At 49.1% G+C, this 23,904-nt stretch overlaps 1 protein-coding gene and 1 long non-coding RNA gene across 5 annotated transcripts in view; one reads left to right on the top strand and one right to left on the bottom strand.

The window, feature by feature from the left end:
• Window positions 1-1,068: 1,068 nt before the first annotated feature.
• LOC144281130 (uncharacterized) overlaps window positions 1,069-23,904 on the top strand; it is an 87,335-nt gene continuing 64,499 nt past the window's right edge. The window contains exons 1-2 of the long non-coding RNA XR_013349577.1: window positions 1,069-1,207; window positions 3,520-3,656. This is a non-coding gene — a long non-coding RNA (uncharacterized LOC144281130). The remainder of the gene's footprint in view (window positions 1,208-3,519; window positions 3,657-23,904) is intronic.
• Window positions 11,584-16,014, bottom strand: KLK4 (kallikrein related peptidase 4). Of its 4 annotated transcripts, XM_077843902.1 has the most exons (6): window positions 15,948-16,014; window positions 15,290-15,361; window positions 13,770-13,932; window positions 13,105-13,355; window positions 12,882-13,018; window positions 11,584-12,027 (listed from the first exon to the last, which is right to left on the bottom strand). In XM_077843902.1, exons 2-6 carry the CDS (start codon window positions 15,348-15,350, stop codon window positions 11,875-11,877), a joined length of 765 nt encoding a protein of 254 aa, XP_077700028.1. In that variant the 5' UTR covers window positions 15,351-15,361; window positions 15,948-16,014; the 3' UTR covers window positions 11,584-11,874. The 4 variants fall into 4 exon arrangements, with proteins under 4 accessions (XP_077700028.1, XP_077700038.1, XP_077700057.1 ...); XM_077843912.1 differs by lacking the exon at window positions 15,948-16,014 and having other exon boundaries at window positions 15,290-15,429; XM_077843931.1 differs by lacking the exons at window positions 15,290-15,361; window positions 15,948-16,014 and adding an exon at window positions 14,690-14,837.

Genomic DNA, 23,904 nt, shown 5'->3' with positions numbered 1-23,904 from the left:
AAGGTCTTCTGCACCCGTGAGTCTGTCTTGCATGCTGAGAAAGGGGAACTTTGGAGACTTTCACAAACCTGCTAAAAATAAACACCTTCTTGGCTTTGTTTTGCTCATGCTATAAAATGTTGTAAAACCTTGAATAAAGCTGGCACTGCTTAGACATCATCCACTGTGTCCCTCCTGTCCCCATCTCTTTACTTTTCTTTTATTTTCCTCATCCCCTTATCCTTAGGACCCTGATCGTGTTGCCACAGCGCGCGCAACAATATTCATATCAGTTCACCTGGTTCCCCAAGTCCCATGAGGGTGATCAGAGGACCATAGGTGGACTCTGTGCACACAGTGGTTTGTGCCACACTTTAGGAACTGAGCTTAGGAATCCTTAATCCTATAAGAGGGCTGCTGGCAAATCTGCCCGAAGTTTGTCCCTGATGGAGATATTATCTTTACAACTCTGAGTTGCAAACAAAATTGCTCTGGAGGGACATATTATACTTACTGTCCTTGGCAGTAAACAGATATTATCTTTTATTAAATCATGGACAGCAAACAAAGGCTTCTCTAAGGGAGATACCATCTTGAAAGTCTGCATGAAGGCCAAACAATCTTGACAGACAGTCCAGAGTGAAAATTTTAATTCCTTTGCTCTGTAGACAGGTGACACCCATGGAGAACTTCTCCCCACATGAGTTGGTTCTCACCCTCTATCTTTCCCTGCCAGAAAGGGACATAGTGCAAGTATTTGAGGGTCTAATGGGCTTTGGAGTACAAGATCTCTCTTGGGGTGTAGGCATTAGAAGCTTTGTGATAGGCATCATGATTCTCCAGAGCTGCTGATTCTGTCATTCTGGGGCCTCCCCTCCCTGCCCCTGTCATCAAGAGCAAGGCAACAGAGCTATAGGTCCTGTCCCATTTGGCCTCAGACCTTGAAATATATCCAGCATGATCAAGGACCTAGGACAACAGGTGTTTGCTTTTTCATCCCTCCAATAGCCCTGGGGGTGGGGGCTGTCCACACCCAGAAGCAGGGCCAGGCCTTGGCCAGCTTCTGGGTGGCAGCAGAGCAGGGGCGGGGCCCTGGGGGTGTATGTAGGCTTTTAAAGGCTCCCCAGGGTTGCTCTCCAGCTCCTAGCTCACTGTCTGCCAGCTCCCAGCACTCCTGTCACCATGTGGTTCCTGGCCCTGTGCCTGGCAATGTCCCTGGGGTGGACTGGTGAGTAGAGTGGATCTGAGAGAGGGAGAGGGGCCCTGACTCTCACGGTGCTCTGACCACCCTCCCCTGCCTCCACAAGACCATCTCCTCCCGCCATCAGGCAGCCTATTCCTCCAGCCCACGGCCAGGTCAGACAGAGTACCAGGTCTTCCTCTCCCACCCCCATCCCAAAGCCTTCCTCACAGCCCTGTCACTGCCACATGGGTCCCTGCTTTCTCTTGTGATCCCCAGGCAGTTTTGCTAGAAGCTCAGCCTGAGGCTATCTCTGTGTTTCACTTTGGGGTTCCCCAACTCTTCCAAGCAGTGTCCCCTTCTCACTGGACCCTGGGACCTCCCCTCTTACCTCCAGTTCTCCAGGGTCCAGTGCTCTGGCTCCTGAGTCCCCAGGTGAACTTTCCCATCCCTGAAGCTCTCTGATCTCCGCACCTCTCTGAGCCAAGATGCTGTGTTCCCCAACTTCCCACATCTCTGAAATAGGAGCTCTGACTTCCAGAACTCCCTGGTTCCCGCACTTTCAGGTGCAAGAACTAGTTCCCCTACTAGGGGAACATACTTGTGAATATTCATGTTGTGAACACAAATATGGCCACAGTCAGACATCTATGCAGACCCAGGTACACATGGTCAAGGTCAAAGCTGGATTAACCCACATGCCACTTAGTGGTGATTCATGGTGGCAGGCACAAACCCAGAGACCAAGCATTCCGGTGTGGACCCAGTGGATCAGACTCCAGGGCAGTACCTGGACACAGGGCTGGGTATTGGGTCCCATGGAGAGTGGCAGGGATAACCCCGGGGAAGCCCTCTCAGGGCAGCCTGTGTCTCTCTGTCTCCCCTTATAACTGTCTTCCTGTGTCTCTCTGCCCTGTCTCTGTGTCTCTCAGTACCTGGCTTTATCATGTGTCTGACTGTGATTTATCTCTATCTCCCTCTTTTTCCTGTCTTGGTGTCTGTGTGTGTCCCTGTGTCTGCCCTCCTCTGGGTCCCTCTGCTGCATCCCTGTCACTGTATGTCTCACCCTCCATCTCTCTGCCCCATCTATCTCCCTGGGTCCCTGCTCCACTCCCTCTCCCCCATTGCTGCTTAGCACCTCCCAGGATGGGAGGTGAACAGAACCTCAGAGAACAGAAGGGATATCTAGCCATGTGTGTGTGTGTGTGTGTGTGTGTGAGGGGGCTTCTCAGGTGCCCCACCCCTCCCTCCAGGATAGGGTGTCCTGCAGGGAGACACATAGAATGACTGGTTTCACCTGTTGCCCCATGGGGGCCCAGAGGAAGAAGGAGGAGGGAGGGGAGGAGGAAGGTAGGCAGGAGGCAGAAGATGGAGGAGAAGGTCCAGGGAGGAAGGTGGACACTGGCCTTGGGCTGGGAACCAGGCCCACAGCCCCCACTGCAGCTGAGTGGTCCCAGGCCCCCTCCCCACTCTGTCCTCCCTCCCTGTTCTTTCTCAGGCTCCCCCCTCCCGCCCCCCCCCCCCCCCCCCCCGCCAGGGTCTGTATTCTTCACTCTCTCCCTTCGCTTCTTGTCTCTGTCTCACTGGACCTCCACTGCTCCTACTCTTCCCTGTTCCTTCCCTCCTGCTCCTTCCAGGGACCCTTTCTCAGGACTGCTGCCTTTTCTCTTCCACTCCTGCCCCTGTAGGCTCCTTCTGGCTCACTGTTCTCCCCTCTGCCTCATCCCTTTTCCTGTTTCAAGCTCTTTCTTTTTCACTGCTTCTTAGTCTCTGGATCTGTCCTTCATGCTGTCATGATCTTTTGTTTTCCCAAGGTCTCTATTTTTCCATGACTAATTCTTTCCTGCAGCCTCTCTCTCCACGCTTACTTACTTCATGTTGCTCCCTGGCCGCGTCTCCCTATCCCGCTCCTCTCTCATTCCCTGGGGCCCCCTCTCTCCCCAGATATTACCAGCTCTGGCTGGTTCACCACAACCTGTTCGACCATGAAGATACTACCCAGTTATTTGAGGATGTTACAAGCTTCCCTCACCCTAAATTCAGCCTGAGTCTCCCGAAGAACCATACTCGCCTCCTGGAAGAGGACTATAGCCATGACCTCGTGCTGCTGCGCCTCGCAGAGCCCGCTCAGATTACAGATGCTGTGAGGGTCCCGGACCTGCCCCCCCAGGAACCCTAAGTGGGGAGCACCTGCTATGCCTCTGGCTGGGGCCAGACCCTGCAGCCTGGAGCCCAGACATTTGGGAGTCAGGAGGAAGGGGCTGGGAACTGGGCACCTGGTTCTGGGGAACCTCCTTCTGAGGAGCTTCTGAGGAGCCACCTGGGGTCTGGTCACAGCTCTTTTTTCCTCCTGCTCCTAGCCACATACATTGGCAATTTCCAGTGTGCAGACCTCAAACTCCTACCCAAAGATGTATGTGCCAAGGCCTGTTCCCAGAAGATGACAGATCAAATGTTGTGCGCTGAGCCTTTGGAGACCATCAGTGACAGCTGTCTGGTGAGTCAGCCCCTCCCCCTCAGTCACCTGAGCTGGTGGAGGGGACCCAGCTTCAGTGCAGGGGGTGTGGGGTTAACCAGGCATCTGTCCCAGTGCTGCCTGGGTGTAGCCCCACCCCCACAGTGCCTGCATTCTGCCCTTTTCCACATCTGGATCCAGGTACCACCTGCCCCTCAGTCTCCCACATCACAGTTCACCTCCCCCTCCATGCAGCACATACTTACTGAACATTTACTATGCCAACTCCTGGGAAGACAGCAGTGACCAACAGAGAACAGCCCCCCTCACAGAGGCTCCCCACCTCTCCCTGCCCCCATGTGAGGGGACACAGATGGACACAGCGACTGTGACACAGAAGTGATAGTGCATGTCAGGAGGTGCTGGTGCCCTGGGGCAGGAGGAGACCTAGCAGGGCAGGGACAGATAGCCCAGTGATGAGGGAGAAGACAGGAAGGAGGTGGGACTGAGTGAACACCTGCAGCAGGTGAATGTGTGTGTGTGTGTGGGAAGAGCAAAGGAAGAGCAGGTGCTGTGGCTCTGAAGGAAGTGGGCCAGGTGGCATGCCTGATGCGGGATGTGAGGGTATCAGTGACGCCAGTGTGGATGGAGCCCAATGAGCAAGGGGAGAGAGTGGGAGGTGATGCCAGAGGGAAGAAGGGCACCCATCCTGTGGGGCTTCACCTGGGGCAAAAGGGAGGTAACTGTGGTTCCTCTGAGGGACCCAGGGGCTGTGGGCAAAGCTAGGCAGAAGCAGGACAAGGTCTGATGTGGGTGTTCACAGGTCCCTTGGGCATCTGTGTGGTCAGATCGCAGGGGTGAGGAGAGGTGGGGGGCCTGGTGTGGAGTGAGGACAGGGGTGGCGAGGGTGGAGTCAGGGATGGGTCCCCACTTCTGATACCCCTAAAGGGAGCCCATAGGGTTTGCTGAGTGACTGAGAGTGAAGAGAGAGGCAGACAAGACTTAGAATGATCGGAACTTTGTCCCTAGTCTCTCAGGTGAGCAGCTTTGTGATCTTTCTTTTCCTCTCCCCTTTGTGCTGCAGGGTAACTCGGGCAGCCCACTTATCTGTGATGGGATGCTTCAAGGAATCACATCCTGGGGCCAGATCCCATGTGGCAGCCCCAGTATGCCTGCTGTCTACACCAAATTGACTCCACTACCTGCAGTGGATCAGAGACATTATGTCAGTGAACAACTGAATGCCTCTGATCTTCCCCTCCTCAGTCAATAGAATACACATCAAATTCTGGCATCATTGAGCCTTTCTGGATACAGAGCACCTGGGAGTTAGGGACCTGCTTGGCATGTGTCTTAAAGTGTGGAGTCAGAGGCAGAGACTGAGACCAGTGGTTTTCAAATGGGGGTGTCCCTCCCACTTCCAGCAGACATTAGGCAATGTCTGGAGACATCTTCTCACACAGGTTCCGCAGGGATGCACTTATGGTGGGGGTGGCCATGGTCCTGTGGGAAGGAGGGTGTCCACCCTCCCAGGGTCGGTAGTGACATATGGCAGATGCTCCGCATGTGGCACTGAGCAGAGTCAGAAGGGCAAAGCAGATGTATGCACACCAAGGATGGAGTTTAAAACACAGCCAGAAGTAAAAAAGTGTGAACACACGATGAGTCATGGAGCATAACAGCCTTACACAAATTACAGTATGAACCCACAATACTCATTCTGCAGAACACAGTCAAGTAACGACACCCAATGAAAACACTAGAAGGGGTGCCTGTGGGGAGTGGGAGTGCATCATGAGGATGAGGGAAGCTTTTTATCTTGATGAAGTCCCAATAATTCATTTTTGCTTTTGTTTCTCTTGCCTTCATGGATGTATCTTGCAAGAAGTTGCTATGGCCAAGTTCAAAAAGGGTGTTGCCTGTGTTCTCCTCTAGGATTTTGATGGAATCTTGTCTCACATTTAGATCTTTCATCCATTTTGAGTTAATCTTTGTGTATGGTGAAAGAGAGTGGTCTAGTTTCATTCTTCTGCATGTGGATGTCCAATTTTCCCAACACCACTTATTGAAGAGACTGTCTTTTTTTCCAGTGGATAGTCTATCCTGCTTTGTCGAATATTAGTTGACCATAAAGTTGAGGGTCCAATTCTGCATTCTCTATTCTGTTCCATTGATCTATGTGTCTGTTTTTGTGCCAGTACCACACTGTCTTGATGACCACAGCTTTGTAGTACAACCTGAAATCTGGCATTGTGATGCCCCCAGCTATGGTTTTCTTTTTTAAAATTCCCCTGGCTATTCGGGGTCTTTTCTGATTCTACACAAATCTTAAGATGATTTGTTCCAACTCTCTGAAGAAAGTCCATGGTATTTTGAGAGGAATTGCATTGAATGTGTAAATTGCCCTCAGTAGCATGGACATTTTCACAATATTAATTCTTCCAATTCATGAGCATGGAATATTTTTCCATCTCTTTTTGTCTTCCCCAATTTCTTTCAGAAGTGTTCTGGAGTTTGTAGGGTATAGATCCTTTACCTCTTTGGTTAGGTTTATTCCTAGGTATCTTATGCTTTTGGGTGCAATTGTAAATGGGATTGACTCCTTAATTTCTCTTTCTTCAGTCTCATTGTTAGTGTATAGAAATGCCACTGATTTCTGGGCATTGATTTTGTATCCTGCCACACTGCCAAATTGCTGTATGAGTTCTAGCAATCTTGGGGTGGAGTCTTTTGGGTTTTCTATGTACAGTATCATGTCATCTGCGAAGAGGGAGAGTTTGACTGCACAGCAAAAGAAACAGTCAACAAAACTAAAAGACAACCTACAGAATGGGAGAAGATATTTGCAAATGACATATCAGATAAAGGGCTAGTATCCAAGATATATAAAGAACTTATTAAACTCAACACTCAAGAAAAAAACAATCCAATCATGAAATGGGCAAAAGACATGAACAGAAATTTCACCAAAGAAGACATAGACATGGCCAACACGCACATGAGAAAATGCTCCGCATCACTTGCCATCAGGGAAATACAAATCAAAACCACAATGAGATACCACCTCATACCAGTGAGAATGGGGAAAGTTAACAAGACAGGAGACAACAAATGTTGCAGAGGATGTGGAGAAAGGGGAACCCTCTTGCACTCTTGGTGGGAATGTGAACTGGTGCAGCCACTCTGGAAAACTGTGTGGAGGTTCCTCAAAGAGTTAAAAATAGATCTGCCCTACCACCCAGCAATTGTACTGCTGGGGATTTACCCCAAAGATACAGCTTCAGTGAAATGCAGGGACACCTTCACCCTAATGTTTATAGCAGCAATGTCCACAATAGCCAAACTGTGGAAGGAGCCTCGGTGTCCACCAAAAATAATGGATATAGAAGATGTGGTTTATGTATACAATGGAATATTACTTAGCCATTAGAAAAGACAAATACCCACCATTTGCTTCAATGTGGATGGAACTGGAGGGTATTATGTTGAGTGAAATAAGTCAATTGGAAAAGGACAAACATTATATGGTCTCATTCATTTGGGGAATACAAAAAATAGTGAAAGAGAATAAAGGGGAAAGGAGAGGAAATGAGTGGGAAATATCAGAGAGGGAGACAGAACATGAGAGATCCCTAACTCTGGGAAACGAACAAGGAGTAGTGGAAGGGGAGGTGGGCGGGGGGTTGGGGTAACTGGGTGATGGGCACTGAGGGGGGCACTTGGCGGGATGAGCACTGGGTCTTATGCTAACTGTTGGCAAATTGAACTCCAATAAAAAAAAAAAAAAAGAATGAGGACGAGGAAATCATTAGTTGTTAGTCGAAGGTGTGAGTCAATGAATTGAATGTAAACACAGTGAAGGGGCTTGTCATGGATGCTGTCAAGGGTCTATGAACCAAGGAATACAGTTACCTCAGCCCCCTGCCCATGAGGCCCCCAAAAGAGAGTGAATCAAGAGGGAATTGTGTGACAGACTCCTTGGACACCACTGCAGGACGGTTGGGCTGCCGTCTCGGGACAGGATCCAGGCTCAGAGACGCACACTGGGGACAGAGCTGTTAGGGAGAGACTCCCATCCCGTCTCTAACCCTCTCCAACTTCTGGGAGACCCCTTTCCAGAGCTGAGGAAAAGCACTTCCTCTTCTACGTAGGCCCCACCCCAGAGAGGAAACCCTGCCCCCAAAGCCCCGCCCCACGCCCGCCCCTGCCCCCAGCCCTACACTTCGCTCCAAGAGGTAGGAGCAGTGGAGTCCCTCCCGCTGCAACACCGCCACCTTCCAGGGTGGTCTGCACTCCGTACCATTAGTGCTGGGGCTTTGGGCGGCCCTGGACTCCTGGAGGCGGGGCCAGAGCTCAGGGGGTGGGGTCAAGGACCAAGGAAAGTTCAGGAAGGTGAGGCCTGGACACTGTCTCCCATCAAGAAAGTTATACGTTGGAACCCCTCTTTTGCAAATCTGTCCCTCCACCCCTCGCCTCTCCCCACCCTGACACAACAGTTGAAAAACCTGCCTGCGTGCACACAGCATCTCACATTCACACGCTTTCCCTCCCCAAGAGGAATCTCTCTGCCTATGCAAGAGTCCTGAGGACGGCTCCTACTCTACGGAGTCCTCAGCTGAGTGTGAGGCCCTTAGCTCAGGTCTGTCCACCCTCCTTCTCTCTAGGCTCTTCCACTGTCTCCCAGGATATCTGGGGGGGGGGGGGGGGAGGGCTGCAGAAAGGGCTCCTGCCTCATCCTCAGCCCTGAGATTTTAGCTCTGAGATGAGAAGCCTAGAGACCTAGAGCCAGGAATGCAAGACAGCTGGGAGGAAAAGACAGAGAAAGTGTCTGGAAGAGTGGCAGCAGAGGGAAAATGGCCCAACAGTGACCAAAACAATAAAATAAAATAAATTTTAAAAAAATCAGAGAAACACAGTGAGGCTCAGAAACATAGAGATTCAGAAAGAAAGACAGAAGGTTAAGGCAAGAGTGTCAGAGCGGGGCCGAATCAGGTGATGGAGACACAGAGAGGGACAGGAGAGCTGATGGATGCTGTGTCTGGAGGATACAGAGATGAAGCAGAGACAGAGGGAGAGAGAAATTACCAGGCAGAGATATAGACTCCGACTCCCAGATGGAGAGACAGAGACCTCAGAGACCTGGAAGGTGACATGGGAGCCAGAGAGGCAGGACATAGACTCCCGCGTCACTCACTCACTCACCGGGCTGATCTGGGCTGGGCTGGACTCCAATCTGCCACTGCTTCCTGGAGCCACCCAGAACCTTATAGGCTCCTCTCTGTGGACTTTCCCACCCCTATGGCTGGTGGACACAAGCCTCGGGGGTCAGATGCTGCCTTCTTCCAGTCCACAACCCCTCCACCCACCATCAGGGTGTTTAGAGTTTGGGGTGGGAACAGGCACTTTTAGGGTGGCTTCTGACCCAGAGCCCCAGGAGGCTCTTACCTCCAGCTAGCACCAGATCTTCATTTCCGGAGGTCTCCCCACCTCAGTCTTCTTTGTTTACATTTATTGGAAATTTTGTTTTAAGGATTTTATTTATTCATGAGAGACAGAGAGGGAGGCAGAGACACAGGCAGAGGGAGAAGCAGGGTCTTTGTAGGGAGCCCAATGCAGGACTCGATTCCAGGACCCTGGGATCACGCCCTGAGCCAAAGGCAAACACTCAGCCGCTCAACTGCTGAGCCACCCAGGCAGTCCTTATCTTACTTTTAAATTACAATTTGTCTTGCTTCTTCTATGTTTCATGCCTTTTGGGATCATATGATTTTGTGGGGGTTTTTCCTTTCTACTTCTCTGGACTTAATATATGCTATTTTTACTCATTAGTGGTTACACTTTATATTTTATACTATGACATATTTTTCTTGTCATGCAATTCAAAATATTTTCTAACTTCCAGTATGGTTTCTTGTTTGAGCTGTGGGTTGTTTAGAAGCGTATTTCAAAATTCAAAACATGCAGGGATTTTCTGCATAATCATTTTGTCATGATTTCTGGCATAATTACTTGTGGTCAGACAACATACTCTGTATGTTACATATAAACTTTGAAGTTTGTTAAGACTGGCTTCATAGCTCAGTATCTGTTCACTTTTTGTAAATGCTGTATGAAGTTTTTTATTGAGGTATAATTTTTTATTGAGGTATATACAGTGTAACAGACAGGCGTCAAGTGCACAGTTCAATGAGTTTTAACGAATGCATCACCCCTGTAACCCACACTCCTGTCAAGTTCTAGAGAATTTCCATCACCTCAGAAAGTTCCCTTACAACACCTCCCATTGCTTCCACATCTACTCCTCCTTCCCATGCCATGATTAGTTTTGTCTGTTCTAGAATTTCATATATAAAAGGAATCATACAGTGTGTAATATTTTGTGCCTGGCTTCTTTCACTCAGTGTAATGATTTTGAGATGTGCCTACATTGTTGGGTATATCAACAGTTCATTTCTTTTTATTATTAAGTAGCATTCCATTGAATGAATATGTCATGGTTTGTCCATGCACCCTTTATGAACATTTGGGTTTTTTCCAATTTGAGCGATTGGGAGGAAAGCTTCTATGGGCATTCTTGGAAAGTCTGTTGTTTTTTTTTTTTTTGTTTTCATTGCTCTTACATAACTACCTAGGAGTAGACCTCCTGGTTATGGGGTAGATGCATGCTCATCTTTCTCAGAAACTGCCAAACTGTTTTGCAAAGCAGTTGTACCATTTACATCCCCTCCGCAATGTATGAGTTACAGCGGCTCTACATGTTAATCAACATTCGGTGCTGCAATTCTTTTTAAGTTTAGCCATTCTGATAGATGCACATTTTGGAAAGATTGTATATTCTTCACGTACTGGGTGCAATGTTCTATATATAGCCATTAAATAGAATTTGTAAATCCTATTGTTCAGGTCATCTATGTCCTTATTCACCTTGTTCATTCCCTTTCTTTCTTTCTTTCTTTCTTTCTTTCTTTCTTTCTTTCTTTCTTTCTCTCTTTCTTTTTTCTTTCCCTTCCCTCCCTCCCTCCCTTCCTCCCTTCCTTCCTTCCTTCCTTCCTTCCTTCCTTCCTTCCTTCCTTCCTTCCTTCCTTTCTTCTTTTCTTTTTCATTGTAAGTAGGTTCCATGCCCAATGTGAGGCTTGAACTGAGATCAAGAGTTGCATGTTTTACCGACTGAGCCGGCCAAGCCCCTCTGTTGTATTATTTTCTTTTTAAAAAATGTTATTTATTTGTTCATGAGAGACACACAGAGAGAGGCAGAGACACAGGCAGAGGGAGAGGCAGGCTCCCTGTGGGGAGCCTGATGCGGGACTCAATCCCAGGACCCTGGGATCATGACCTGAGCCAAAGGCAGAGGCTCAACCACTGAGCCACCCAGGTGCCCCTGTTCTATTATTTTGTTAGAGGCATCTTTAAATCCTCTTCTGTGAGTGGAGGTTTGTTTATTTCACTTTTAGTTATTTTACTCCTTACTTTATACATTTTGAGGAATACCTCCAGATTCCCAAATAATACATTTATTAATATATTCTTGAATAGATATTCTTAGCTGTATGTTCTTATGAATACAATTTATCAGTGAAAAGTATGAGAACAATTCCAAATATTTTTGGACCCTCAGTCTCCCTGCATCTCTGCCCTCCATTTCCCTATGTCTCTGCGACTCTTCCCAACATACTCCAGTTACAGCAGGAGGGTTCTGAGGCAGATTCAAATGAAAAATTCTTCAAATGCATTTAAGAAAACAAAACCAAAACAGGTTAAGCAAAGCAAAATAAACCAAGCAAGAAACCCTCATTAACTTGCCATTTGCCAACTTGACTTTTTTTTGAAACTGGACAATATCCACAGAATCAATTTCTCTTAATCTGTCAAGCATATCTCCTCCCCTGGGAATCCAGTGACCCTCCTGGGGGAAACTATTTGCTGGAATCCTTTGAATGGGAATAGAAGCAAGGAAGACAGTTCAAACAGAGCCTGTCCTTCTCTTGGATTTTATTTCTGGGCTTAAGAGAAGGGGACAAAAAAAGATGAAAAACCAATCTTCTCTGCCCCTGGTAAGGCCAGGTCAATTTTGTGTCGCAAGGGGGCACTGTGTACAGGAAAAGATTCTCGGTGGGATTGGATTCTTGGGGCTGAGGGAGGAGGGGATTGGGGGTCTAGACTCCTGGGTCCTAGGGAGGAAAGCACTGCAACCCCAGGTTCCTGAATCCTTTCCACCAACATATATTGGGGGGCTCATTTTCTTGGGTCCAAGCCCTAGGAATTAACTGTCCTGGATGGTTTTCTGTATCCAGTCCTTGAACTTGCAGAGGTTGGTGTAGACGCCTGGCACGTGGGGTAGGCCACACTGGGCTTGTCCAAAAGACACGAGGCCCTGCAGGGACCCGTTGCAGACCAGGGGGCCCCCAGAGTCACCCTGTTGTTGGAGAGAGAGACAGAATCCAAAACACAGAGAGGTGGAGACAGATTGAGATCAGAAAGGAACCAAAAGACACCAAGAGACAAAGACAGGGAAATAAAAGATAACAACATACACCTTCCAGAACTCTGACTGGTCCCTTTCAGAGTGAGCCTTGACTCTAGGGAGTTCTGCACTCCTCTTTCCTCTCTCTCTCTTTTTTTTAAAGACTTGATTTATTTATGAGAGAGAGAGAGAGAGAGAGAGAGGCAGAGACAGGCTCCATGCAGGGAGTGGATCCGGGACTCGATCCTGGGACCCCAGGATCACGCCCCAGGCCAAAAGCAGGCGCTAAACCACAGAGTCACCCAGGTGTCCCTACACTCTTCTTTCCCAACAGCTGCTTGGTTCTCCTGGGTTTGTTATTCTCTCTTGCTCTATCTCCTCCCTGTGGCTTCTTTGTCTCTGACTCCCAGAGTCTTTGTACCTCTCTGCATGGCTTTGTATATTCTATCCCCCCTCATTTCTCTTTCTGTTTCATCTCTACCAGTCTATTTCTCCCTGAGGTACTTCTTTTTTTTTTTTTTAAAGATTTTATTTATTTATTCATGAGAGACACACAGAGAGAGGCAGCCTCGGTGCACGGAGCCTGATGTGGGACTTGATCCCGAATCCTGGGATCACTCCCTGAGCCAAAGGCAGGCGCTCAACTGCTGAGCCACCCAGGCGTCCCTCCCTGAGGTATTTCTGTGTATGTGCTCCTGTCTATTCCTCTGTTTCTCCATCTCTCTCTCCCCATGTCTGTTTCTCCCTGAGTGTCCCTCTCTCCCTTCTCTACCTCCCTCCTCCCTCTCCCCATTCCCATCTCTCACGTGGCAAGAGTCCTTTCGGTCCTGTCCTCCGCCTGCGCAGAACATGCTGGGGTGGTACACAGGGGCATAGAAGGCATTGCAGGTCTCCTCGGGCACCACCGAGATATTCACGCACTGGAGCACTTGGGGCTGCCTGCCTGCGACACAGAGCTCTGGGTCAGCGCCTCTGGCTGGGAGGAGAACCCTGTAGGGAGGGTGGACGCACTCATACTTGGGAGCTCACCATCTATCAGCTGACCCCAGCCAGAAACGAGGCAAGAATCCCCAGCGGTCGGGCACTGGGAGGCGATGCTGATGTTCTGGATGGTGTCAGACTCGGACACCGATTCTTTCAACTTGATGAGCATGAGGTCGTTGGCGACAAAGGGTTTGTTGTACTCTGGGTGCTGTATGGAGAGGTCAGTCTCCATCATCCGGCTGCCTGGCTCCTGGTTGGGCTCAAGACTGTGCAGTCCCAGCCCGATGGTGTAGGAGCTGAGGACCACCGGGCACTGGTTAGTTTTGTGGCAACTACATCGCTATCTACATTGTCACCCTCAACCTCAACCCCGTCTCCACCCACTTACCCCAACTCCATCCGCCTCGCTAAACGCGACACTAAGAGCTACCTAACCAGGATCTCAAATCCTCCTCATTTGCACAATCAGCAATTCAGCGACAAAAACTTGTCTTAATCCACTCAGGACTCAGCAACTGAGCTGGGATTTCGACCCTGGGCTGAGGCTTTGCAAAGCAACAGCTTCCGCTTCGTCTGCAGTCTCGCTGCACAGAGGTTCCACTCTTAGCCCGAGATTAGGCCCCTCCGCACAGCTAACGTTACCTCCAGGTCCCCCCCACTCGGGCCGGGCCCCAAGCCCCGCCTCCGCCCCCACCCTGCCCAGCACTCACTTCTGGAAACAGTGTGCGGCTGACAGCACCCATTGCGGATGCACCAGAACGCCCCCGCAGAAAAACTCGTCTTCCGTGAACAGTGCCGCCTGCCAGGGCTGTGAGTGCGGGCTGCAGTCCTCGCCGTTGATGATGTGGCTGCCGCCACCCGAGGCCAGGGATCCTGAGGGCGGATCGGGGCTGGGGGCGGGCTCCGGGTGGAACCAGGGCTCCGGGTGGAACCTGGGCTCCGGGGGGCGTGGCCACGGGCTAGGGGCAGGGCTAGGGCTTCAAGGGTGCAGGCGGGACTGGGGCTGGTCTCAGGGTGGAGCCGAGGCTCCAAGGAGCAGGCTTCGATCCGTGCAGGGGAGAGGGACAGGCTAGGGGGCAGGATCAAAAAGCAGGACTAGGGCTCCTGAGGGCGGGGTCGCAGCGCACCGGGCGCGGCCAGTGCTTCAGGGGCGAGGCTATGGTGCAGGCGCGTGACCGGGGCCCCATGGGTGGGGTCAGGGATCCCGAGGGCAGAGTCAGGGCTCCTAGGGGCGGTGTCAGGAATGCAGAGGTAGTCTCAGGAGGTGGCACCAGGCCTCCTGGAGGCGGGGTGTTGATGCAGGGAGTTCAGGGACCAACTTTCTTGGGGTGGGATGGGAGTCCGGAAGCGGGGATCAGAATAAGGAGAGGGGAGTTGCAGCTTTGAGGCCGCCACATCCAACTCCAAGACCCACATGCAATCCCTCTCCGTCTGTCTCCCTCCCTCCTCCCATCAGTGCGCGCGCGGCACACACACACACACACACACACACACACGCGCGCACACACACACACACGCAACACGCCAGGTTCGTGCACTATCCGAGCCACAATCCCCCAGAACAGACAGAAACCCTCCAACAGGGTGCAGAGACAAGAGTGACACCCCAGATGCTCAAGGACATCCCCACCCTCAGTGGTCCTCCGAGTTACGCCTTCCCCAGCTCAGCCTTCTCCACAGTCGCACCAGCAACAAGCTGGCTCACCGAGAAACCCCATCATATCCGCCCGTGACATGGGCCCCTGGGGGTCCCTGGATCAGAGACTCCGGAGGTAGGCACATATTCCCAGCAATGGGTGACCAGAAGCACCATCTTCCTGCCAGCGGCACCCTGGGTTCCCCAGGCCCTCACAGCATTATCCTTCCTTCCCCCCCCCATTACCCCCCGGGGGGGTTTCAAGGCACAGACGGTCAGAATTCTTCATCGGGAACGCTCTGACTCACCGGTTCGACTACACAGCCCATCACCCTGTCACACACAGAGGTGTGCAAAGCTACACACAGTACACAGTACACACACACACACACAGTACACCAGCAGCACACACACAAACTCTCTGTGATACGAGGAATCACATATGTTTAACCAGAGAGCATCAGTCACATGGTACTGTCATGCAGGCAGCTTTAGTCATACCTGGGAGGACCCTGATTCATGCCTGCACAGCCACAAATACTGTGCCCTCAGGCACAGACAGTCACACACACACACACACACACACTCAGATACCTGTGACACCAAGGATGAGGTACCCCAGGAAACAGCCCCAGGGGCTTCCTGCTGTGGTCATCACGTCAGCGCCTGGACACGAAGGTCAGTTTCTGATGAGTCTGGGGGACCTACAGCCCAAATCTATCTGTTTCTGTCTCTCTTTCTGTCCCCCTAGGGTATCATTGGTCAGACAAGGACCTGTGCCACACCTGCTCCCACTAATAGACACATCATAGGTCTGAGATCCTGGCCCAGAGCCTCAGAACCTGGAGAGATTTAGAGAGGGAGAGAGGAAGGGAGAGGGAGAGAGAAATAGAAAGAGAATTCTGCAGAGAGGAAGGGATGGAGGAATTGTCCTTCTATGTCTCAGCTGGGAGATGGGAGAGTAGGAGCATGGAGGTCGGAGGGAACTGAGAGGGAGCACTTGCAAGAGATAATCAGAGACAGTCTGAGAACCAGAGTCATGGAGAGAGACATTCAGAGAAACAGACTAGGGCAGCCAGGGAGAGAAATGAAGAGACACCCTTAACTAGAGAGAGAGTGAGAGAGACCTCTTTGGAGGGGAGACACAGAGACACAGGGTCACCAGGCTGAGAAGATTCACAGTGACAGGGGCTTGTAGGGAGACTGCACTCTTAGGGATGGTGGGCGGGGTAGGGACCACAGGGGCACTCACCTGGCTGCCTCTGGGCTCTGGGATCCTGCGCTGGGCTGCGCTCTCACTGGCTGTTTCCTGCAGGGGCCCCTGTGGGACTTATAAGCATCCCCAGCTGGGCCGGCCTGCCCCCGGGGACACATTCCTGGGGTCAGGTGCTGCATGTTTCCAGCTCAGCATTCATGGGGCTGCCCTGGTGCCAGGCTACCGTCAGGGGGCCAGAGGTGCTAGAAGCAGTGACCCAGCAAGGATATCCTGGAATTAGGGTCCCACTTGTTTCTTGGTTTTCTCTCTCTGTCATGTTCTTAGTCTCTCTTGCTCTCTTTCACTTTCTTTTTTTTAAAATATTTATGTATTTATTTATTTGAGAGAAAGAGAGCACAGAGGGAGAGGGAGAAGCAGACTCCTGCTGACTAGGGAGCCTGAGATGGGGCTCAATCCCAGGACACCAAGATCATGACTGGAACTGAAGGCAGATGCTTAACCATTTGAGCTACCCAAGCGCCCATGTTCTCTTTCATCTTCTCTCTCTTATGTTCTCTTATTTTCTCTCTTACTAAATCTCTCCCATTCTCCCTCCCTCCCTCTGTCTCCCTACTGTGCTTCCCCAGCAAACCTTCCTGGGTTCAAATCCAGACTGCGTCATGGTCTACCTGTGGAACCTTGGGGTCACTGCATCTCTCTTAGCCTCCATTTTCCCATCTGTGAAATTGGGGAACCATAGTTATTCACTCCTCAGATACATCCAAAGAGATAATGCAGGGAAAGTGCTTTGGCACAGTGTTGGGCATGTAGTAGGTGCCCAGTGAGTGGGAGCAAGGTGAAGCCCTTGCTCAGTGAGGAGCAATTGTGTACCTGCCACCCTCTGAGCTCTGCTGTCTGCCATGGAGATGCAGGAAGGAACAAGCAAATTCCAGCACTCATTAAGCTCTCATCCTAGTAGGGGAGACAAACAGAAAAACTGAAAGGAAATATCTGAGAGTCACCTGTGTGCAGAGAACACGGGCAATGGTAGAATGACTGAGGCAGCGGGCTTTCAGCAGATAAGGGGGTGATTGGGGAGCCAGAGGAGGGGCTATTTAGGTTGACAGCCAGCATGCCATGTGAGCCTTGCAGAAATAAAGAGAGAACTCGATGTGTGCAAGGCCGAATAAGGAGAAGGAACAGAGCAGATTGTGCAGGAGTTTAAGGGCTGGGGAAGATGTTTGGGGTTTATTTTAAGTGCAATGGATTTTAAGCATAGGAATAGAGGGAGTGACATGATTTCATATACTTTTAAGAGACATCTTGCGTGGAGAATGGCTGTAGGGTGAGAGGGGAGCAGAGACAAGCACGGAGGTGGGGTGATGCTGTGGTCCCAGGAGAAGAGGAATGAACAGACAGATGCAGGGCTCATTTTGGAGGTAGAGTCAATATACTCACCAAGGGGTGGAGAGTGGAGAGGGAGGGGAGGTGAGAATGGTGCCTCTGAGGATTGGTCTGACCATTTGTGGTGCCATTTGTGGAGGTGGGCAAGGAGATGTGGCGGCAAGGTGGAGGTGGGGATGCCAGTCCGGAGCCAAGTGGTTGGACGCATGGGCAGGCAGAGGTGCAGGCAGAGGTCAGCACTGTTGAAAAGCAGTAGGGAGTCACAGGGGAGAGGTGGTGTTTAGAGCCATGGGGTTGGGTGAGATCACCTAAGGAGCAGGTGTGGACGGCTTTGATGAGGGGTTGGGTGGCAGATGACCGTGATGATGAAGCATGAATGTCTGTGCTTCTCTCTGCCTCTCTCTGGCCTTGTCTCTGTTTCTCTGACCCCCTCTCTTTCTGTATCTCTCTCTTAGTACCTGTCTGGTTCTCTAGCCCTGTCTCCATTTGTCTGCCTGCATTCAGTCTCCTGGTGGCACACAGACCTCCACCCCTGCCCTGGTCCTGGAACCAATAGCCTGACCACAAGGACAGAGGAGGCTGAGAGGAGGGTAGGGACGGGTCGGCAGGAAGTGGTGTGGTGCAGAGTGGGCTCAGGTCCCATAGCCACCCAGACGTGACTAAGGTCTGGTGGGTTGCAGGAGGCAGGTTAGGGCCAGTGCTGAGGCCCAGGGCTGGGCAACTGAAAGAAAAGAGAAGAAAGGAGACATCACATCCTTCTGTCCCTGTTTTGTGGCCTTTCCTATGCCCTGTCGTGCTTGAGGTCATGTAGAAGTGACCCACTTATTTGGGGGTGGACAGAGACAGAGACAAAGAGAGACAGATGAGCAGAGAGAAAGTTGCAGAGCTGAGTAGATGGAGAGGAACAGAGACAGGGAGAAAGAATAGGGGAAAGAGATAAAGGCAGAGGGAAACAGAGACTAGAAGACCAGAGACCAAAAATGAGACAGAGACAGATAGATCGAGTCACAGATGGAGAAATTATCATGCATCCTGGAAGTCATTTTATTTTATTTTATTATTTTTTTTTTTGGAAGTCATTTTAAAAACAGGGACAAAAGGGAGTGTGAATTTCTCCCAGCGTGACCCACCCCAGCCCCCGGGGTGAATTCTGAATAAGTGGCACCCCATTCACAAGTCCCCTCTGATTCTGCAGCAGGGACAGCAGCCCACCTGCAGGATGCCCTGGCAGCACCTCCAAACATAATTCAGACCTCGCAGGTCCCCCACCTCGGCTCCTCTCTCCCGGTCCAGACCCTTTCCACCTCATGCCAACTTCAATCTATTCCTAGAGGGATGTGGCTCCTGTCAGATGCCCCCCAACCCTGTCTCATGTAATAATGAAATCGACATTGGGGCAGATTATATCACCTGAAGAGAAGTGAAGCGTTTTCCTTCTTTACTAAGAGCAATGGGGGATTCGGTAGGGAAAGCCCCACAAATCCTCATGTGGGCATCTTCCTTCTCTGTTCCTAACTTAGGGAAGAGAGAGGCCAGCAGTGAGCAGGGGCAATCCTGGGGTCTGTCTGGAATGGGAGAGAATGGAGAGAGGGAGTTTTATTGGGGAGGAAGAGCAGTAGCTTGCTCCAGCCTGGGGGAGCCACAGAAAATGTCCTGGCTGCATGTACCAAGGGAGGAAAGCTGTGGGCTGTGGGAACCACCATAGGGAGCATCTCCCAGCTCTTCTGCAGCAGGAGGGTTTGGGAGAGACCTCAGCAAATATCAAAGGAGCAGAAGTTGAGATGGTGCCCCCCGTGCACCAAAGGCCTGGACATTCCCCTATTTTTCTAGCACCAGCCAAGTTGAGTTATCTGTTACAGATTTGCAGAAGAGGATGGGAGACCCTGGAAGTGGCTGAGACATTTCCTGTCAGGCAGATTTAGGTCTGCTTCATCCAATACAGTAACCACCATGGGTGGCTACTAAGCACTTGAAACATGGCAAGTGTGGTAGAGGCACCGGCTTTTAACTTTTATTCAATTTTAACTAATTCAAATGTAAACATTGAAACATGATTCAGTATTGAAAAAGTTTTGAGTACATTTGGAACAATCTGTGTACATGAATCTACATTTTTCAAGTCAAAGTTTTATAGACTCTGCATAGAGATCAATTCTTGTTTTTTAAGATTTTATTTATTTATTTGAGAGAGAGAGAGAGAGAGGACAAGCAGAGGGAGCAGCAGAGAGTGGGAGAAGTAGAAGTAGATTCTCCACTGAGCAGGGAGCCCGACGTGGAACTCGATCCCAGGACCCCAGGATCATGACCTGAGCCTGATGCTTAACCAACTGAGCCACCCAGGTGACCTGAGATCAGTTATTTCTGATGAAAATTTAGCATTTGGATGCGGATGCTGCTGTAGGTGTAAAATATCCACTAGGTCTTGAAGACTTGGTATAAAAGGATGTAAACTATCTTATTAATTTTATACTGCTTACATGTTGAAATGATCATCATTTGGATATGTTGGGTTAAAATAAAAATAATACTAAAATTAATGTTTCACTTGCTTCCCCCCTCCTCCTTTTTTTGAATGTGGCTGCTAGAAAGTTTTAAATCACATATTTGGCTCATTGTTGCAAATTCAGCTGCCAATTTGTTAATTAAAAGTAGATTCCTCAGGATCCCTGGGTGGCTCAGTGGTTTAGCGCCTGCCTTTGGCCCAGGGTGTGATCCTGGAGTCCTGGGATTGAGTCCCGCATCGGGCTCCCTGCATGGGGCCTGCTTCTTCCTTTGCCTGTGTCTCTGCCTCTCTCTCTCTCTCTGTCTGTCTCTCATGAATAAATAAATAAAATCTTTAAGAAAAAGGTAGATTCCTCTTGGGATGTCTGGGTGGCTCAGTTGGTTGAACATCCCACTCTTGATTTTGGCTCCGGTCGTGATCTCAGGGTTGTTGGATGGAGTTCTGAATCAGGCTCTGCATCATGCTCAGTGAGGAGTTTGCTTGAGATTCTCTCCCTCTCCCTTTGTCCCTTCCTCTGCTTGTGTGGTGTAGGCTCACTCTCTCAAATCAATCAATCAATCAATCAATCAATCAAAAATCTTTAAAAGTAGATTTCTCTCTTCAGGGGGAAAGTCATGGTTTATATTTCCAATCTGAAAGGGGGGTGGCTTATGACTTCTGGGCCCTTAAAAGGCACATGTTGTTTTCTGTGGCAGAAAAACTCTGGTTATGGAGAAAAATTCGTTGCACTTCCCTGGCTCATTTTGGCAGGCAACTGATGCATGGCCCATTGACCTAATCATAGGCTGCAGGCACATCTGGCCTGCTTCGCGGAGTTTGGGCATCTTGAAAACTTGTGGTAAGAATACCTACCGTGAGATTTACCCTCTTAACACTTTTTTAAGTGTGCGCTACGGTATTGCTATCCTAGGCACTCGGCCAGACAGCAGATCTCCAGCACTTAATCATCTTGCGTGGGCGAAACTTTATACTTGTTGAATAGCAATGTCCCATTTTCCCTTATGCCCAATCCCTTGGCAACTACCGTTCCCCTCTCTGGTTCTATGTGTTTGATTATTTTATTTATTTTTCAGATTTTATTCTTTTTTTTTTTTAAAGTTTTTTTTATTTTATTTTATTTTATTTTATTTATTTAGGATAGTCACAGAGAGAGAGAGAGAGAGAGAGGCAGAGACACAGGCAGAGGGAGAAGCAGGCTCCATGCACCGGGAGCCTGACGTGGGATTCGATCCTGGGTCTCCAGAATCGCGCCCTGGGCCAAAGGCAGGCGCCAAACCGCTGCGCCACCCAGGGATCCCTTTCAGATTTTATTCTTAAAGTAATCCCTATACCCACCGTGGGGCTTGAATTCACAATCCCAAGATCAAGAGTCACATGCTCCACCAAATGAGCCAGCCAGGCATCCTCTGCTTGACTGTACTGTTTTATTTTATTTTACTTTAACCATGTAGATTGGATTTTATTATTCAGAGCTGCAGAAACATTAAAATGAATGTAGGTAAGAAGAGCCTATGCAAGGGTTTGCTTTTCATTTCAAAGTTCCACGAGAAACTAACATAAAATAGGCAGTTACAAATTTGCAGAAGCCACAAATGGAAGCAATCACCCATATATAAAACATCTAGAAATTTGCTAGCTATTTTAATATCCCAATGAAGAATCTGAAAAATATTCTTCACTAGGAACATATGAAATCCACTCTTAAACAAAAAGTCTTATCCAAGTGTGTGCGTTGATGGTTAGATAGCCCATTTTTTATAAGTGTAATCATGCAGTATTTCTGGGACTGGCTTATTTCACCTTAGCACAACGTCCCTCAGGTTCGTGCATGTTGTCACACATGGCAGGATTTCCTTTTTAAAGGCTGAATAGTATTCTATTGTGTGGATATGGTACCTTTTCTTTTCTTTCTTTCTTTCTTTCTTTTTTTTTTTTTTTTGGGTACCTTTTCTTTATCCATTCACTTGTTGATGGACACATGGGTTGTTTCTACACACAAATAAACATCTCTTGGAGACTCTGATTTCAGGTCCTTTAATAAATAATCAAAAGTGAGATTGCTGATCATACAGTAATTCTACTTTTAATTTTTTGAGAAACTGCCGCACTGTTTCCCATAGCAGTAATACCATTTATGTTCCCACCAACAGTGAACAAGTGGTCCAATGTCTCCACATCTCTACCAACCCTTCTTACCTCTGTTTTTGTTTTTGTCTTTGTTTTCATAATTGCCATCCTCACAGGTATGAAGTGATATCTCCCTATGGTTTTGATCTCCATTTCTTGATGAAACATTGATCATTGTTTCATATACCTGGAGGTCATTTCTATGTCTTCTTTGGAGAAATGTCTATTCAGGTCCTTTGCCCATTTTTAAATCAGGTTATTTGTTTTTTGTGTGTTTTTGTTTTTGTTTTTTTTGGTTTTTGCTTGTTTGTTCCTGCTATTGAATTAAAGGAGTTCCTTATGTAGTTTGTATATTAAGCCCTTATCCGTTGTATGGTCTACCAGTATTTACTCAAACTCCGTAGGTCACCTGTCACTGGGCATGGTTCCCTTTGCTGGGTGGAACATTTTAGTTTGATGTGATTCCACTTGTCTATTATTTGCTTCTGTTGCCTATGGTTTTGGTGTCATAGTCAAGAAATTGTTGCCAAGATCAATGTCATGAAGATTCTTCCCCCCCTATTTTCTTCCAGGATTTGGATGGTTTCAGGTCTTCTGTTTAAACCTTTAATCCACTTTGAGTTGATTTTTGTGTAGCGTGTAAGATAGGGATCCAATTTCATTCCTTTGCATGTGGATATTCAGTTTTCCCCCCACCGTTTGTCAGAAAGGCTGTCCTTTCCCCATTGTGTGTTTTGTGTGTCACCTTTCTAAGATCAGTTGACCACATATATGTGAGTTTATGTGCTCTTGATTATGGGCTCTTGATTCCGGGCATTTTTTTTAACAGGCCACCAGCATTGATGGATCAGGAGATTTCAAGCTTCTCTTGAAGCATCAATATCACGTTTGCATTCCCACAGACATAATCCATCATCAGCAGGCTGAGTGGCCACTATCCTAGGGGCAGCCTGCGGGTTTCCTGGCCCACACCCAGAGGCTTCCCTCATTTACATTACCTGCCTGACCCTAGGAGGCAGCAGAGTTCATGACCCCAGTGGGGAAAAAGAGAGAACACATGGATACAGACTCAGACATAGAGAGATCAGAGGAAAGCAAGCCACAGAAAACAGTAATGGTCATACACTGAAATCATAATCATACAGCATCTACATATAGACCTACTTATAGATTATACAAACAGTTCTTTTTTTAATATTTTATTTATTTATTTGAGAGAGAGAAGATAGAGACAGAGCGTGAGTAAGTAATGGGGAGGAGGCAGAGGGAGAGGCAGAAGCAGACTCCTTGCTGAGCAAAGAGCCCAAGAGGGGCTCGATCCCAGGACCCCAGGATCCCAGGACTCCGGGATCATGACCTAAGCTGAAGGCAGACACTTAACCGCTGGGCCACCCAGGCGCCCCCAGGCAATTCTTACTTTGTTCCAGGCACTATTCTAGGTTCCTCACAAGTGTTAATTGGTGTAACGTCCTTAACGTCCTATGAAATAGGAACTATTATCACCCCTACTGTATAGATGAGAAAAATAAAGCACAGAGAAGCTAAGAGCCATTTGTGGTGGTAGAGCTGGGATCCAAACTCTCATTGGCATACAACCCCAATGTGTGTGCCTAACCACTAGGCAACACTGCCCCCTTGTGGAGCCAGACACACATACAAGGAGAGTTAGAGGGTGTGGGGGTAAGGGACAAAGGAGGAGCCCCAAGTTCTGCAAGGCGAGCCTCAGCATCCGGTGCTGGTGCTAGACAGGGAACAGAGGTGCCGGTGTACCCCAGGTGGTGGCAGGAGGAGGTGGCCACCTGGGCCTTGTCCTTGGTCCTGATCTTGGGTCTCTCAGGTTCTAAAGGGAAGGATTGAGAGTGTGGCATCTGGGGTCAGACCTACTTCAGTGAGACACTGGGCAAGAGATGGAATATTTCTGCCCCAGCGTTCAGCCACTGTTATCTCCAAGTATTGCCACCAATTTAATGATTTAATAAG

This window comes from Canis aureus, chromosome 1 (assembly GCF_053574225.1).
Source record: "Canis aureus isolate CA01 chromosome 1, VMU_Caureus_v.1.0, whole genome shotgun sequence".
NCBI lineage: Eukaryota > Metazoa > Chordata > Mammalia > Carnivora > Canidae > Canis > Canis aureus.
The sequence above is the reverse complement of the archived record's forward strand: the minus strand, read 5'-3'. Positions and strand labels throughout refer to the sequence as shown.